At 43.9% G+C, this 18063-nt stretch overlaps 2 protein-coding genes across 2 annotated transcripts in view; both read left to right on the top strand.

The window, feature by feature from the left end:
- The window catches only part of LOC112237383 (talin-2), a 145572-nt gene that overhangs the window by 20818 nt on the left and 106691 nt on the right, over positions 1–18063 (top strand). The gene's annotated exons all lie outside the window — the stretch shown is intronic.
- Positions 869–10748, top strand: LOC121847871 (octapeptide-repeat protein T2-like). The gene is made up of 3 exons (XM_042331121.1): positions 869–921; positions 10015–10024; positions 10254–10748. The coding sequence occupies exons 1-3, from the start codon at positions 869–871 to the stop codon at positions 10746–10748; spliced, it is 558 nt and encodes a 185-aa protein (XP_042187055.1).

The raw sequence follows: 18063 nt of genomic DNA on the forward strand, positions 1-18063 counted from the left end.
TAACTACCCCCCTACCCTCCTCTCTTCTCCAAACTCTCTCTTTCCCGGGGGGTATACCATGGATCTCCCCCCTCCTTAGTCTCCCCCAGCTACAGTGTCAGCACCTACAGCTACATTCACAGGGAAGTCACAGGTTGCTTTAGCCGGTGTAGGCCGTCATTGTAAATAAGAATTTGTTAACTGACTTGCCTAGTTAAGTAAATCAAATCAGATAGAACCTCTATGGTGAATCCTCTTGTGTGAGGCACCTCAAACATCACTCATGTCATGTAAAAGTCTGATGTTTGTAACGGCCACAACTCACTTAATAGGATTTAGATTTTATAATGTGCCATTTTGACATCTGTGGACTCTGATGGCTCTATTGTCTATTAACCACCTGCTGTGATCCTTGTCAGATAGCTGTTCCTCTCAATGCCTGCTGATTCTGCCCCTCTCCGCTCAGCCAACTGTACTACAGCCAGCCTCTCTCTGTGGTCCCTCTGGCTCAATGGTGCATACAGAGTCATTTCCTTTTTTGTCATCATGGTTCAGAGTGGGAAGAAGGGTGCCATACACCACACACTGGCATCCCAGCTAGTGGTACTGGTCCTACATTTCATGTCACTCTTTCTGTACATAACCACTCTTGACTTACAAAACCCTATGATGCAACTTTATGTGGAGCTCAGTGTTTGTTGTTGTGTGTGTGATAGCTGTCTGGTACTGATGGAAGTTGCATCGGTGGTAGCCTGCCTGCTGTGACTCCGTTACTTTCTTATTGGAGTGAAATTGATTCTCTCTTGCTTTCCTAACTTGGGATTGGGGATGCTGAGATTGATGAAAAAATACACAATGTGCTCGACTCCACCTTTTTATATGAATTGAAATGGGTTGCTGGATCCTGGTGTATATGATCCAAAGAGATGGGACAGCACTCAGGTAAATACACTTCAATATACATGTTTTTAATTGTCGCATGAATCTGTCGGGTAGGAACCCTTCCTCAGCGTGCAAGGCAATGTCAATCAATGTCACAACATAATTAGGCATAATTAGAAATTCACAGTCAGTATTGACTGGGTTCTCTTGATTGGGCCAATACTGACTGAAGTTATAATTATGCCCACCTGTGCAGTCTTGTTGTTGTGACATTGATTGCCATTGCCTTGCACGCTGAGGAAGGGTTCCTACCCAACAGATTCATGCGGCAATAAAAACATGTACATTGAAGTCTATTTACCTACGTGCTGTCTTATCTCTGTTACTTGGATACTGCGATTGATACGACTCATTAAAAACAAAATATATATTTCACCTTTATTTAACCAGGTAGGCTAGTTGAGAACAAGTTCTCATTTGCAACTGCGACCTGGCCAAGATAAAGCAAAGCAGTAAGACACACAGAACAACAGAGTTACACATGGAATAAACAAACATACAATCAATAATACAGTAGAAAAATCTATATACAGCATGTGCGGATGAGGTAGGATAAGAGAAGTAAGGCAATAAATAGGCCATGGTGGCGAAGTAATTACAATATAGCGATTAAACACTGGAATTTTAGAATATGCAGAAGATGAATGTGCAAGTAGAGATACTGGGGTGCAAAGGAGCAAGATAAATAAATAAATACATGGGGATGAGGTAGGTAGTTGGATGGGCTATTTACAGATGTGCTATGTACAGGTGCAGTGATCTGTGAGCTGCTCTGACAGCTGGTGCTTAAAGCTTGTGAGGGAGATATGAGTCTCCAGCTTTAGTGATTGTTTCAGATTGTTCCAGTCATTGGCAGCAGAGAACTGGAAGGAGAGGCGGCCAAAAGGAAGAATTTGCATTGGGAGTGACCAGTGAGATATACCTGCTGGAGCGGGTGTTACGGGTGGGTGCTGCTATGGTGACCAGTGAGCTGAGAAGGCTGGGCTTTACCTAGCAGAGACTTGTTGATGACCTGAAGCCAGTGGGGTTGGCCACGAGTATGAAGCGAGGGCCAGCCAACGAGAGTGTACAGGTCGCAGTGGTGGGTAGTATATGGGGCTTTGGTGACAAAACGGATGGCACTGTGATAGACTGCATCCAATTTGTTGAGTAGAGTGTTGGAGGCTATTTTGTAAATGACATCGCCAAAGTCGAGGATCGGTAGGATGGTCAGTTTTACAAGGGTATGTTTGGAAGGATGAAGGATGCTTTGTTGCGAAGTAGGAAGCTGATTCTAGATTTAATATTGGATTGGCAATGTTTAACGTGGGTCTGGAAGGAGAGTTTACAGTCTAGCCAGACACCTAGGTATTTGTAGTTGTCCACATATTCAGTCAGAACGGTCCAGAGTAGTGATGCAGGCGGGTGCGGGCAGCGATCGGTTGAAGAGCATGCATTTAGTTTTACTTGTATTTAAGAGCAGTTGGAGGCCACAGAAGGAGCATTGTATGGCATTGAGGCTCGTCTGGAGGTTAGTTAACAGTGTCCAAAGAAGGGCCAGTTATATACAGAATGGTGGCGTCTGCGTAGAGGTGGATCAGAGAATCCACAGCAGCAAGAGCAACATCATTGATATTTACAGAGAAGAGTCGGCCCGAGAATTGAACCCTGTGGCACCCCCATAGAGACTGCCAGAGGTTCGGACAACCGGCCCTCCGATTTGACACACTGAACTCTGTCTGAGAAGTAGTTGGTGAACCAGGCGAGGCAATCATTTGAGAAACCAAGGCTGTTGACTCTGCCAAAAATAATGTTGTGATTGAAAGAGTCGAAAGCCTTAGCTAGGTCGATGAATACGGCTGCACAGTAATTTCTCTTATTGATGGCGGTTATGATATCGTTTAGGACCTTGAGCGCATAGCTGAGGTGCACCCATGACCAGCTCTGAAACCAGATTGCATAGCGGAGAAGGTACGGTGGGATTCGAAATGGTCGGTAATCTGTTTGTTCACTTGGCTTTCGAAGACCTCAGATAGGCAGGGCACGATAGATATAGGTCTGTAGCAGTTTGGGTCTAGAGTGTCCCCCTTTGAAGAGAGGGATGACTGCGGCAGCTTTCCAATCTTTGGGGATCTCAGAAGACACGAAAGAGAGGTTGAACAGGCTAGTAATAGGGGTTGCAACAATTTCGGCAGATCATTTTAGAAAGAGAGGGTCCAGATTGTCTTGCACGTCTGATTTGTAGGGTCCAGATTTTGTAGCTCTTTCAGAACATCAGCTATCTGGATTTGGGTAATAGAGAAAAGGGGAGGCTTGGGCAAGTTGCTGTGGGGGGTGCAGTGCTGTTGACCGGGGTAGGGGTAGCCAGGTGGAAAGCATGGCCAGCCGTAGAAAAATGCTTATTGAAATTCTCAGTTATAGAGGATTTATCGGTGGTGACAGTGTTTCCTAGCCTCAGTGCAGTGGGCAGCTGGGAGGAGGTGCTCTTATTCTCCATGGACTTTAGTGTCCCAGAACTTTGTTGAGTTTGTGCGGCAGGATGCAAATTTCTGCTTGAAAAAGCTAGCCTTAGCTTTCCTAACTGCCTGTGTATATTTGTTCCTAACTTCCCTGAAAAGTTGCGGTGGCTATTCGATGCTAATGCAGAACGCCACAGGATGTTTTTGTGCTGGTCAAGGGCAGACAGGTCTGGAGAGAACCAAGGGCTATATCTGTTCCTGCTTCTAATTTCTTTTCTTTTAATTGTGCATGCTTATTTAAGATGGTGAGGAAGGCGCTTTTAAAGAATAACCAGGCATCATCTACTGACAGGTCGATTAGAAAGGCCTGCTCGCTGAAGTGTTTTACGGAGCGTTTGACAGTGATGAGGGGTGGTCATTTACCGCAGACCCATTACGGATGCAGGCAATGAGGCAGTGATCGCTGAGATCTTGGTTGAAAACAGCAGAGGTGTATTTGGAGGGCAAGTTGGTTAGGATGATATCTATAAGGGTGCCCTTGTTTACTGATTTGGGGTTGTACCTGGTGGGTTCATTGATAATTTGTGTGAGATTGAGGGCATCAAGTGTAGATTGTAGGGTGGCCGGAGTGTTAAGCAGGTCAGTTTAGGTCACCTAGCAGCACGAGCTCTGAAGATAGATGGGGGGCAATCAATTTACATATGGTGTCCAGAGCACAGCTGGGGGTAGAGTGTGGTCTATACCAAGTGACAACGGTGAGAGGCTTGTTTCTGGAAAGGTGGACTTTGCTCACCACGCTCATAAGCATTGCCTAGGATGAACATAAAACGTTTGAACTGTGTTATCCTAATGACCTACATAATATGGTATAATATAAGATGACATGACAATGTATATGAAATCAAGCCTCCAGCCTGTGCATTGTATTTCCTAAACAACAGAGGGCTGACAGGCCCAATGGTATACATATCACTTACATACCAGTGACTGATGCCTTATCCATTTCATACACTACAATATCTGTTCATTTATCACTGACATGCGACTGCCATCCAGTAACTTAACCGGTTCGTCCAGTCTGTGTCTTTCAGAGAAGTCAATCATACATCACTAGCAAACACGTTATAGAAATAGTTCAAGTACTAAATGACATGTTTCAGCATTTTTTCATACATCAAATGTGGTGTAAAGTCAAGCTGACTGAGGCCACATCTTTCCACTAGATCCTGTCATTTGCATTAGGAGAGATCTGCAGGTCTCTATAGAGTTACATTTAGACAATCAATTCTATTCTTTTGAGGTCTGCTGAAGATTTGATGATGTTTACAGCTGTATCTCTGATCTACACATCAGGGGAGATGACGTGGGATGTCTTTGAAAAGCTCTCACATCACAAGCCTTGATTTATGTGTGAAGCATCTATTTGAGGAGACCCTATGATGTAAAGCCTTGCTAAACCGTTGTCAACAAGAGTGGAGGAAACAACCTTCTGGTCGACGATCAGAAAAACATGATTGCTTCCATGTTTTGGGCAGATCATACTAATGGAGGATAATGTACTGGGTCTGGATGGTATTGACATGGCAGTTGGTGAGCAGCTGACAGCTGGTGTCGCCTTCTGGATAAACAATTTGAGACATTAGGAACCAATAGTAGGAAAACTGACAAACACTTTGGTCTAACCTAATGAATTACCATCCTGCTGCTGTGCTCCACTACCCCTGTCGTCTGTGTCACTGTGTGTGTGTGTCACTGTGTGTGTGTGTCACTGTGTGTGTGTGTGTGTGTGTGTGTGTGTGTGTGTGTGTGTGTGTGTGTGTGTGTGTGTGTGTGTGTGTGTGTGTGTGCCACTGTGTGTGTGTGTGTGTGCCACTGTGTGTGTGTGTGTGTGCCACTGTGTGTGTGTGTGTGCCACTGTGTGTGTGTGTGTGTGCCACTGTGTGTGTGTGCCACTGTGTGTGTGTGTGTGTGTGTGCCACTGTGTCACTGTCTGTGTGTCACTGTGTCACTGTGTGTGTCTGGATGATAAGACATTTCCCCATCCCACTGTGACCTCCTCGACTAACCTGTAGTTAAAGAGATTGAGACCTAGATGGGCTGCTGTGTGTGTCTCAATGGATTTGATAGGTGGCTCTTTCTAGAGATTTGTACTAAACTTGTAGTTCTCTTATCAAATGAAACCTCGGCATTATAAGTTGCGTACGGTAAATGAAACCTCGGCATTATAAGTTGCGTACGGTAAATGAAACCTCGGCATTATAAGTTGCGTACGGTAAATGAAACGTTTAGCAGGAACATGATTAAGTGCTTTGCGTCCTCTGTGATCTCTGACACATGTTGTACACCAACCTTGTGTCATGTTATCATTTCCAAAACATTCCCTGGGATACTTAGGCACTAATTGGGGACTGCGTGGCGTTTTACAACCGCTCTACTTAGTTACATGACTAACCGTCACACAGAATAGCTTTGCTACTGTCAAGTTGGCTGTTCAAGCTGTCTGTCTTCGAGAAACTGGTTCGTGATCATGTTGCATGCCTAGAACTGTGTGTGTGTGTGTGTGTGTGTATATGTATGTATGTATACGTATGTATATGTATATATATGTGTATATGTGTATATATACACACACACACACACACACACACACACACACACACACACACACACACAGTTCTAGGCATGCAACATGATCACAAACCAGTTTCTCAAAGACGGACAGCTTGAACAGCCAACTTGACAGTAGCAAAGCTATTCCGTCTGTGACGGTTAGTCATGTAACTAAGTAGATATAAATATATATATGTGTGTAAATGTTTGTGTGTGTACCACAGCAATTGTGCACATGGACGAGGCAGGGTATTTAGCGTGATTGAATGGAAAGGACTGTGTTCCCTGCCCAGGACAATAGAACCTGCCAGGCTTCTGAGCGAGCAGAACTAGCCTCGATTGCGCAGCGGCGCTCTGAGCCACTAGGCTTATATTGTTACCTCAACAATGGCTAGCCACAGTCCTCAGAGTTCATCGGCTTGCCATTCTTGTCATGTTGTTCTCCTCTTTCAGCATCCCTCCTTTCTCTCTCCCCAGCCAGCCCAGCGCCTGAGGCCTTTTAATTGGGTTCCAGCAGGTCAGCTTACCTGTCTGGAATGATCATTTTCGCAGGGGAAATTCACAGGATTAGCAAAGCCACAGCCTTTTTAAGATAAGTGTTTTTGTGTTTCAGTAAATCGGGCTGAATGCTGGGTAGTCACCCTCTCATTCTCCTCAGCACCTACCCTTGATATATTCAGTCTGTGTATTACCTCCGATGGCCTTGTTTTGGCTTTGATCTTTTGTTCAAGGTTTAGGCTCTTTAGGGATGACCCCGTTTAGTTGATTGTTTGGTCGATAGGCTGTTGGTCTATCAAGATTTTTATTTTTATTTTTAGTCGAGCAGTCAAAAATATGTTAATTGTTTATGGTACATGAGACACCTGTCTGATTCCCGCCCGTGAATCCATTGAGGAGGCACACCACCAGTACATTTTTTATTTTATTTTTTATTTTACCTTTATTGAACTAGGCAAGTCTGTTAAGAACAAATTCTTATTTACAATGACGTCCTACCGGTTACTAGCCCAACGCTCGAACCACTAGGTTACCTGCTGGTTACTGGCCCAACGCTCTAACCACTAGGTTACCTGCTGGTTACTGGCCCAACGCTCTAACCACTAGGTTACCTGCTGGTTACTGGCCCCAACGCTCTAACCACTAGGTTACCTGCTGGTTACTGGCCCAACACTCTAACCACTAGGCTACCTGCTGGTTACTGGCCCAACGCTCTAACCACTAGGCTACCTGCTGGTTACTGGCCCAACGCTCTAACCACTAGGCTACCTGCTGGTTACTGGCCCAACGCTCTAACCACTAGGCTACCTGCTGGTTACTGGCCCAACACTCGAACCACTAGGCTACCTGCTAGTTACTGGCCCAACGCTCTAACCACTAGGCTACCTGCTGGTTACTGGCCCAGTAAGTTAATAGTTGATACAATGTTTCTAGTTTGTTAACATGAGCTTCAGGCCAGACCCTAGTAAACAGTTGATACAATGTTTCTAGTTTGCTAACATGAGCTTCAGGCCAGACCCTAGTAAACAGCTGATACAATGTTTCTAGTTCCTTGCAGACAGGGCATGCACAGCCAATGTGATTTAAATTATATTTATTTTGATCAGGATTTTTTTCTACCTGCAGGCTGCAATGTGTTTATTTGTTGGCTTTGTGTAGGCAATATTTACATAGATGGCAATATAAGTTACTTTTAGAATTTAGATTAACCATATGATAATGATTTTGAGATGCGAAAACTTTATTATAAATGAAATGAAACTGTTCCATGTAAATGTGCATATAAAAGTCATAACAGGCAGATTGGGAGATAAATTGTCACTACAAATGGAAAAAGTTGCCAACCTCGGGTGTCGCGGGAGGTCAGCAGGAGGAAGAGGGTCAGGAACAGTTCTTCTTCTTCTGGTTAGGTGATCCTGATCTCTGGCTCCCTCCAGTCATTTGTCTTAATTATTTAATCACAGTGTGCTTAAAGCAGGGATCATCATGTAGATTCAGCCTCGGGCTGATTTTTATTATTGTTTTCTAAAGTGGATGGTCGGGGGGCCGGAACATAATTACAAATAACTTGTAGACAGCAAATTGATCGCAGTAAGCCCAAACCGATATAATATTTGATTAAAACATAATAATTTCAAACTTTGCTTACATTTTTATATGATCACGTATCTCTCTGTTATGCGTGGGAATACTTGAACAGATTTCCAAAATTAAAATCACTTGGTGATTTCCTTTTAGTATTTATTTTTTTGAACTTGGGGGGCCTAATAAAACCACTCGTGGGGAAATTCGGCCAGTAGGCCACCAGTTGAGGAACCCTGGCATAAAGTGTCAGACAAGCTCATTAGTCTACATATAGTTGATTTTATTAATACACATAGGGTGTGTCTATATAGGGAACAAATACACGTTTAAAAATGTTGACCAATCGAACAGACGACTCTCGGTCAACTAAGTTATTTTTTTGTTGTCAGTAGTAATAGGCTATGCAACATACTTAACACCAGTAGTCCTGCACTCAGCTTTTACACCCATAGAGGATTAGAGACCACCCTTATCTCGAGATGCTGCTCAATAAACTCTGTCAGGTGTCTCAAATAGAGGTCGACTGATTATGATTTTTCAACGCCGATACCGATTATTGGAGGACCAAAAAAAGCCGATACCGATTATTGGAGGGCCAAAAAAGCCGATACCGATTTAATCTGCCAATTTTTATTTATTTATTTGTAATAATGACAATTACAACAATACTGAATGAACACTTATTTTAACTTAATATTATACATCAATAAAATCAATTTAGCCTCAAGTAAATAATGAAACATGTTCAATTTGGTTTAAATAATGCAAAAACAAAGTGTTGGAGAAGAAAGTAAAAGTGCAATATGTGCTATGTAAGAAAGCTAAGGTTTCAGATCCTTGCTCAGAACAAGAGAACACATGAAAGCTGGTGGTTCCTTTTAACACGAGTCTTCAATATTCCCATGTAAGAAGTTTTAGGTTGTAGTTATTATAGGACTATTTCCCTCTATACCATTTGTATTTCATTAACCTTTGCCTATTGGATGTTCTTATAGGCCCTTTGTATTGCCAGTGTAACAGTATAGCTTCTGTCCCTCTCTTCGCTCCTCCCTGGGATCGAACCAGCAACACAACGACAACCGCCACCATCGAAGCAGCGGTACTCATCCAGAGCAAGGGGAACAACTACTAGAAGGCTCAGAGCGAGTGACGATTTGAAACGCTATTAGTGCGTGCTAACTAGCTAGCCATTTCACTTCGGTTACACCAGCCTCATCTCGGGAGTTGATAGGCTTGAAGTCATAAACAGCGCAATGATTGATGCACAACGAAGAGCTGCTGGCAAAACGCATGAAAGTGCTGTTTGAATGAATGTTTACGCGCCTGCTTCTGCCTACCACCGCCCAGTCAGATCCTTAGATACTTGTATGCTTGTATGCTCAGTCAGATTATATGCAACGCAGGACACGCTAGATAATATCTAGTAATATCATCAACCATGTGTAGTTAACTCGTGATTATGATTGATTGTTTTTTATAAGATATGTTTAATGCTAGCTAGCAACTTACCTTGGCTTACTGCATTCGCGTAACAGGCAGTCTCCTTGTGGAGTGCAATGAGAGACAGGTCGTTATTGCTTTGGACTAGTTAACTGTAAGGTTGCAAGAATGGATCCCCCAAGCTGACAATGTGAAAATCTGTCGTTCTGCCCCTGAACGAGGCAGTTAACCCACCGTTCCTAGGCCGTCATTGAAAATAAGAATGTGTTCTTAACTGACTTGCCTAGTTAAAGGTAAAAAATAAATAAAATAAATCGGCGCCCAAAAATACCGATTTCCGATTGTTATGAAAACTTGAAATCGGCCCTAATTAATCGGCCATTCCGATTAATCGGTCGACCTCTAGTCTCAAACTCTGTCAAACTCCTTTATGGCATGTCGGAGTCCAAAGCACACAGGGAATTTTTATTTGCATTACTAATCAAAATGTGTTTTCTCATGACCCTCTCTTGTCCCTTTGCAGCAGACATATGGTGAGCAATATGTTTGGAACATTGAATCGCAATGAAATTACTGTATCGAATCGCAATACATATAGAATCGTTTAAATCTCAATACATATCATATCTGCACCAAATTATTATGGTATTGTATCGTGAGGTCTCTGGCAATTCCCAGCTCTAAATAAGTCCCCTCTAGTTCAACGGAGGTTTGTTTCCATTCACGGCATTGAGAGCAGATCTGAGGTACTGAGGAATCAAGGCTGAGAGGGCCCGAGGAATCAAGGCTGAGAGGGCCCGAGGAATCAAGGCTGAGAGGGCCCGAGGAATCAAGGCTGAGAGGGCCCGAGGAATCAAGGCTGAGAGGGCCCGAGGAATCAAGGCTGAGAGGGCCCGAGGAATCAAGGCTGAGAGGGCCCGAGGAATCAAGGCTGGGAGGGCCCGAGGAATCAAGGCTGGGAGGGCCCGAGGAATCAAGGCTGAGAGGGCCCGAGGAATCAAGGCTGAGAGGGCCCGAGGAATCAAGGCTGAGAGGGCCCGAGGAATCAAGGCTGAGAGGGCCCGAGGAATCAAGGCTGAGAGGGCCCGAGGAATCAAGGCTGAGAGGGCCCGAGGAATCAAGGCTGAGAGGGCCCGAGGAATCAAGGCTGGGAGGGCCCGAGGAATCAAGGCTGGGAGGGCCCGAGGAATCAAGGCTGGGAGGGCCCGAGGAATCAAGGCTGGGAGGGCCCGAGGAATCAAGGCGGACACTGTTTGATTTCCAACAATTGGCCATAGCTAAATTGTTGCTGCCACACCCCAAAAAGACATGTATTCATTATTTTTGTTAAAGTAATTTTCGGAATGGAAAAACGCCTTCAGTATGAGCTTCAATGAATAAAACCACACATAAATTTTGTAGAAAAGACAATTGACCTATATTTATTAAATAATATAATCTTAGCTTTTATTATCAAAGACGATGAAACCATTAAATTAGTACTTTTGGCATGGCTGGATTACCGACCGGGCACGCAGGGCACATGACCAGGGGCCCCAATTGGGTCCTCATTGATTTTATGTTTGAGCAGAACACGAAATAAGCCATGGCAAAATGAGTAGAATTGCAGGAAGTTAGCTGTCACACTGCAACATTTTCTGGACTCAAAATGTGTAGAATTGCAGAAAATGTTGCTTTACAATTGCCAAAGTCTCTCAGGTCCATGGAAAAATGTGTAGAATTGCAGGAAAGTAACCCCTTTTTGGTCCAGAAAATGTTTATTGCTAATAGCACCTCCCTGATAATCCAGTCTAGTACCATGTATAGGCTACAGTAAAATAATCTGTTATTGGGCTGGTTTCTGGGGGGGATTATAGATGGTGTCAGTGTCACCATTCGTCTTGGAGTAGAACATCTTTCTAAAAAGTTACCAGAAATTACCTTTTCAGTCCTCCTTCTAAAAATATTGGGCGGCATGCCTCTCTCTTCCACGACCTTTGCCACCGCTGCTAAAAAAAAATATGTAGAGGGAAACACTGCATAGCCATGATTAAATATTATTATCTAGGCCCTGCTGATGCCCTAAGGGGAGCAATAGCAACAGCTGCGCCACAGATGTCCTGGAACACTAAAAATCACTGAATGTGGCCCAAATGGCTCCCTATTCCCTACATAGTGCACTACTGTTGCCCAAGGCCCACAGGGCTCTGGTCAAAGGTAGTGCCCTATATAGGGAATGGGGAGCCATGTAGATTATGAAAGAAGAGCTGACCAACCACAAGAAAAAGAGAGCAATACCATGGGCCTTGACTCATGCTGGAAGCATTTGCATGCCCCTCCGTCACCTTGGGAGATAATGTCTGTTTTACTGAGAGGGTCAATGCCGTGTGTCATGCACAGTCACTCTGATCTGTGAGAGTAAAAAGGGTATAGGAAATCCTGAGGGTTTAGGAATGCACCAATAAAATGACTTCATTGTGTTTTTGGGTACACTTCTATCACCAGATTCAGCGCTGTCCTGAGGAGAAGCCTCTGTGATATAGTGGATTAAATCACGTGCTTGAGATGGCTACCTAGGTGAAACCTACTACACTGAACAAAAATATAAACACAACATGTAAAGTGTTGGTCCCATGTTTCATGAGCTGAAATAAAAAATCCCAGAAATGTACAAAAAGCTTATTTGTTTACATTCCTGTTAGTGAGAATTTCTCCTTTGACAAGATAATCCATCCACCTGACAGTTGTGGCATATCAAGAAGCTGATTAAACAGCATGATTATTACACAGGTGCACCATGTGCTGGGGACCATAAAAGGCCACTCTAAAATGTGCAGTTTTGTCACACAACACAATGCCACAGATGTCTCAAGTTTTGAGGGAGTGTGCAGTTGGCATGCTGTCTCACGGAATGTCCACCAGAGCTGTTGCCAGAGAATTGAATGTTAATTTCTCTACCATAAGCCACCTCCGTTGTTTTAGATCATTTGGCAGTACATCCAACTGGCCTCACAACCACAGATTTTGTAAGCTGGTTTTAGTTTCAGATTGATGGATATCTAGGCTTACTGTAGATGAACTTACTGGAATTCTCAGAATGTATTCTCAGTGTGTTGGTCTCTGTGGGTTCTGTTCAATGATCTCTCCTACTGCTGAATTCTCTGAGGTACTGCGCTATGAGGAGTTTGTTTCTCCTGCTGCTGAGAGGTGTAGGGTTGGGCGATATTTTGAATTCATGTTTTTGAGCGATATTCCTATGGCATGAATCTCGTTTATTTTCTTCTGTGTTTATATCCGCTTGTTCTGTCATCTATTTGGTATTGTGTTCTTCACTCCTTCTGTGCTGTACACCTTCCCATTTACACCAGAAATGCTCATGTCTCTGGAATGGGAGTTGTTGTCCCAAAAGCGGGAAGGGCGTATTTTGGACATATTTTGGCAAGAGTGAAACCTCTCGCTTCGCTTCTACTTCTGTTTACAAACACACACACACACACCAAGCCCCTGCCACTACCAACAACTAAGATGAGAGATTACTTCTTCCTCTCTGACGAGCGGTTTCAACTCGCTATTTGCATTTGAGGTTTGGTCCAACAGAATTAGTCATATGGACACAAACACATTGAGACATTATTTCACTGTAATAGAGGAAATGAATCTTTCTAACGAGATCCCTTTTGTGTGTCTCAGCTCCTCAAATTGCACTCAGAACAGACACTACTACAATGGGAGTATCAATGAACATTGATTCTGGAAAATAAATTTTAAGTTTGTTGTGTGAGGAATTGCAGTACTGCTTGCAGCATTGTAGCCAAGGACTCTTACACTAGCTGTCTAGTGGGTTTTTATAAATGTGCTGTTACGATTTTCTTCCGGTGAAGGAGAGGAGGACCAAAATGAAGCGTGGTTATTTCGATTCATGTTTAATAAAAAGATAAACACGAACAATACAAACAATAAACGTAACGTGAAAACCTAAACAGCCTTATCTGGTGCAAACAAACACTGAGACAGGAACAATCACCCACGAAACACTCAAAGAATATGGCTGCCTAAATATGGTTCCCAATCAGAGACAACGATAAACACCTGCCTCTGATTGAGAACCACTTCAGCCAGCCATAGACTTTTCTAGACAACCCCACTATACCACAATCCCAATTCCTACAAAACACACCACATAATTAACCCAAGTCACACCCTGGCCTGACCAAAATAATAAAGAGAACACAAAATACCAAGACCAGGGCGTGACATGTGCAATAAGCACAAAACACAATTATATAAGGAATTGCCAACTTTCTCATTCAGAGGAATAAGGTAGGCCACTTGATTTCCACGTCTGAACTAAGTAGACAGGCTAGCATGCTGTTCAAACAGTTGGTGACGGACAGAAGGGTGTGTTCATAACAATTCACATGTTCTACCTGGTTAGGTAGCAAATAAATCCAAGTTGGCTGAACTTGAAATATAAAGATTAGCTGGCTACTCACTAGCACGAGAGATGAGACCTGTGTTAATTTTCTATAATGCCTGCTACAAGAAGCAGGTAAACTATTTTGATTTAAATAAATCAAAAATCATTTGGTCTTATGGTTGTGGAAAGCAACCAACAATGGATGTAGATGGTCGATATCCTGCTCCTGTGTTCTGTGCTTATTGAAGTGCAGAATTTGCAGTTTCCTCAACTGCCATTACTCACAAGGATGCATGGTCGAGAAACAGACTTACCTGTTCACTTTTGGATCATTTCTGGTTTTGTTTGAAGGATACAATATTCTTTCTTACAGACTCTAAAGGCTTTGTTGTCTGAGTTATATGGTTAATATATTCTCATCTCTTCACCCCACATGAGTTTGGCAAAGCAAGCCTATGGTTGATATTACACAGGTGGGTAAGTAGTGAAAGGTGGTAGGCCCAGACAAGTAGGTAGGCCCAGAGTCTTTTGGCCACATGTGAATCTCTCCCCTGCATTTACCTAGACCCACATTCCATTGGCCCCACTTAGCTAATGACATAGCTGGGTCTGCTGTGATGCATGGGGGAGGGTGGCCGAAGACAGCAGGACCGCGTCTCAAATAGCACTCTGTTTACATATAGTGCATTGCTTTTGACGAGGGCTCATTGGGCTCTGGTCAAAAGCAGTGCACCATATAGGGAATAGATTGCCATTTGGGACACATCCCAGACCATTAGTAGGCCTCAGTGAGCACTGAGTAGCAACACTCTAGGGCAGCGAAAACCAGGAAACTAAAAACACTTAGGTGCCGATACGATATGTATTGCGATTCGATACCTTGATTTTATTGCAATTCGATGTTCCAAACATATTGCTTACCAAATGTATTCACAAAGGAGTGTGAATACTGTAAGGCACTAAGTCCATATAACAGTCGTAAGAATCTTAAAGGATGTTATTTTTTAAAACAATCTCTTTTTGATGTAAATGACACCTTTTGTGATTTCATGTTTTTGAGAAACTTACAAATCACTTCTTCATCCTCGTTGTGTAGTATGGGGGCATTGAAAAACCCAAGGTTCCCAAAACAACCCAATACGTACATTTAGAAATGGCAAAGCTCTCAGTATAGTGATGCAATTCTTTAGATGTACACATTAAATTGTGTCAATCCAAACTTTATCCGCAAAGTTACTTGACCTTTTGCGTGACTTGAGCCATTTCCCCTATCCAGCTGTTCCATTCTCTGTGTAGCCTGCTGCTACAGGTAACTACCAAAATAAAGGAAATGCCAACATAGTGTCTTTATAGGGCGTTGGCCCACCACGAGATGCCAGACCAGCTTCAATGTGCCTTGGCATAGATTCTACAATTGTCTGGGACTTCCTGTGTGGAAGCACCCCCATGCTTTCAATATACTTTGTATCCCTTATTTACTAAAGTTGTTCCTTTATTTTGGCAGTTACATGTAGAATGGACCGAGGTATCGCTGGAGTAGCAACAAAATATAATTCAATATTGCGGATAAAGTTTGGAATACCATTTTCCCCATTCCTCCTCCCAACACTAGGGCCTGCTCCCCTCCTTCTCACAACAGTTGATGTCGTGCCCAGTTGATCACCACAACAATTGCTTCAAATGAACCTAAACTATACCAACAAGAATTTCACATGTATAACCAATGAAATAAATGAGGTAAAGTATCATGGGGAGAAGGGGTGAGTTGATGAGCGAGGGGATGTGAACAATTTTTTAACATTTTGTTATAAAAAGGAGCTGGTCCCTCGAGGCCCAGCGGTTCTGATGTTAATCAGACTGTTGTTGAAATGAATGGGAGTGGTCAGGGGATAGTGTTAAATTGGGATACCATCGAGTGGAGCTTTATTAAAAAGCCATTTTCACCTCTGGCCAGGATGTTTCCCCCTGGCACCACATTGTCTGCAGGGCCCTCAGTCTGTCCACCTTGCTGTATGAAAAACTGTGGAAATAGTTGATACATGGAGCACAACAATGGAGTCACATGTTGTGTATTGTTACTCCACAGATTGCAGTGGTGATATGGCCATTGTGTGCCCCACCTCTACACCCCTCCAGGGAATGAGATGGTGTGTTTCCACCAAAGATTACCTTATACTTTCTGAAAGCAGGATTTGGTTCAATGTAGTAAAATCAGCTAGTACTGTAAGCTGTACCAAGGTAGAGACATTTCTGTAGGCTTCATCAGGGTGGACTTTTGAACGCTGTGTCAAGCACAATTGAGTTTATGTCCAAAGCTCTGGGGCTTTATAATACAGAATGACAGGAATGCAGGTGTCTTTCATGTAGTACAGATGCAAGATATTAATTTGACCATTTTCTCACAGTTTGAAAATAATCCTGCAGCAACAGGAAATGTGGATTATATGGCAATTTTTCTGGGGGTTGAAACATTTTTAGTTAGGGAAAATCACGTCTGACATTTTAAAGTGGAAATTACAAACTTTAGAAACCTTTTTTTAAACCTTAAATACGCTACAAGTTTGAATTTCCTGCAACAGTAAAATGAAATGAACATCCCACATATGTACATAAGGTTCTACTCTCTCTGTAAGTCTTATTCAACATTTATTTAGCTGGAGGCTGACATCTGAGCTGATCAGTTCATTAATACCTCATTCTCTCCTTTCCAGGTATTCATAGCCTTTAGTAAGTGAGAATAACATGCTGGCTGTGATGGCGCTTGCTGATTTTCAGAAATGTAACCATATTCCCTATAGTGCACTACTTTATTAGCCAGAAGAAGTAGTGCACTATAAAGTAAAATGGGGTGCCATTTCATAAGCAGCCATGGTTAGTTGTACAGTATGTGGAGGGGTCTGATTAGGCCTAGGTTGCTGGAGTACAGTACATCCCATCTCAACCCCACCTGACAAGCAGCACCATTTCATGTCCTCACCTGCTGTGTTGGTGCTCTTTCCCACCGTTTCTGTCCTCACCTGCTGTGTTGGTGCTCTTTCCCACTGTTTCTGTCCTCACCTGCTGTGTTGGTGCTCTTTCCCACTGTTTCTGTCCTCACCTGCTGTGTTGGTGCTCTTTCCCACCGTTTCTGTCCTCACCTGCAGGGTTGGTGCTCTTTCCCACCGTTTCTGTCCTCATCTGCAGGGTTGGTGCTCTTTCGCACTGTTTCTGTCCTCACCTGCTGTGTTGGTGCTCTTTCCCACTGTTTCTGTCCTCACCTGCTGTGTTGGTGCTCTTTCCCACCGTTTCTGTCCTCACCTGCTGTGTTGGTGCTCTTTCCCACCGTTTCTGTCCTCACCTGCTGTGTTGGTGCTCTTTCCCACCGTTTCTGTCCTCACCTGCTCTGTTGGTGCTCTTCCCCACCGTTTCTGTCCTCACCTGCTCTGTTGGTGCTCTTCCGCACCGTTTCTGTCCTCACCTGCTGTGTTGGTGCTCTTTCCCACCGTTTCTGTCCTCACCTGCTGTGTTGGTGCTCTTCCGCACCGTTTCTGTCCTCACCTGCTGTGTTGGTGCTCTTTCCCATCGTTTCTGTCCTCACCTGCTGTGTTAGTGCTCTTTCCCACCGTTTCTGTCCTCACCTGCAGGGTTGGTGCTCTTTCCCACCGTTTCTGTCCTCATCTGCAGGGTTGGTGCTCTTTCGCACTGTTTCTGTCCTCACCTGCTGTGTTGGTGCTCTTTCCCACCGTTTCTGTCCTCACCTGCAGGGTTGGTGCTCTTTCCCACCGTTTCTGTCCTCATCTGCAGGGTTGGTGCTCTTTCGCACTGTTTCTGTCCTCACCTGCTGTGTTGGTGCTCTTTCCCACTGTTTCTGTCCTCACCTGCTGTGTTGGTGCTCTTTCCCACCGTTTCTGTCCTCACCTGCTGTGTTGGTGCTCTTTCCCACCGTTTCTGTCCTCACCTGCTGTGTTGGTGCTCTTTCCCACCGTTTCTGTCCTCACCTGCTGTGTTGGTGCTCTTTCCCACCGTTTCTGTCCTCACCTGCTCTGTTGGTGCTCTTCCCCACCGTTTCTGTCCTCACCTGCTCTGTTGGTGCTCTTCCGCACCGTTTCTGTCCTCACCTGCTGTGTTGGTGCTCTTTCCCACCGTTTCTGTCCTCACCTGCTGTGTTGGTGCTCTTTCCCACCGTTTCTGTCCTCA

The sequence above is a fragment of the Oncorhynchus tshawytscha genome, linkage group LG12, assembly GCF_018296145.1.
Source record: "Oncorhynchus tshawytscha isolate Ot180627B linkage group LG12, Otsh_v2.0, whole genome shotgun sequence".
Lineage (NCBI taxonomy): Eukaryota > Metazoa > Chordata > Actinopteri > Salmoniformes > Salmonidae > Oncorhynchus > Oncorhynchus tshawytscha.

What these genes read in the sequence shown, in the direction of transcription:
- LOC121847871 (XM_042331121.1), top strand. Translation starts at nt 869, where the DNA reads ATGGGTTGCTGGATCCTGGTGTATATGATCCAAAGAGATGGGACAGCA.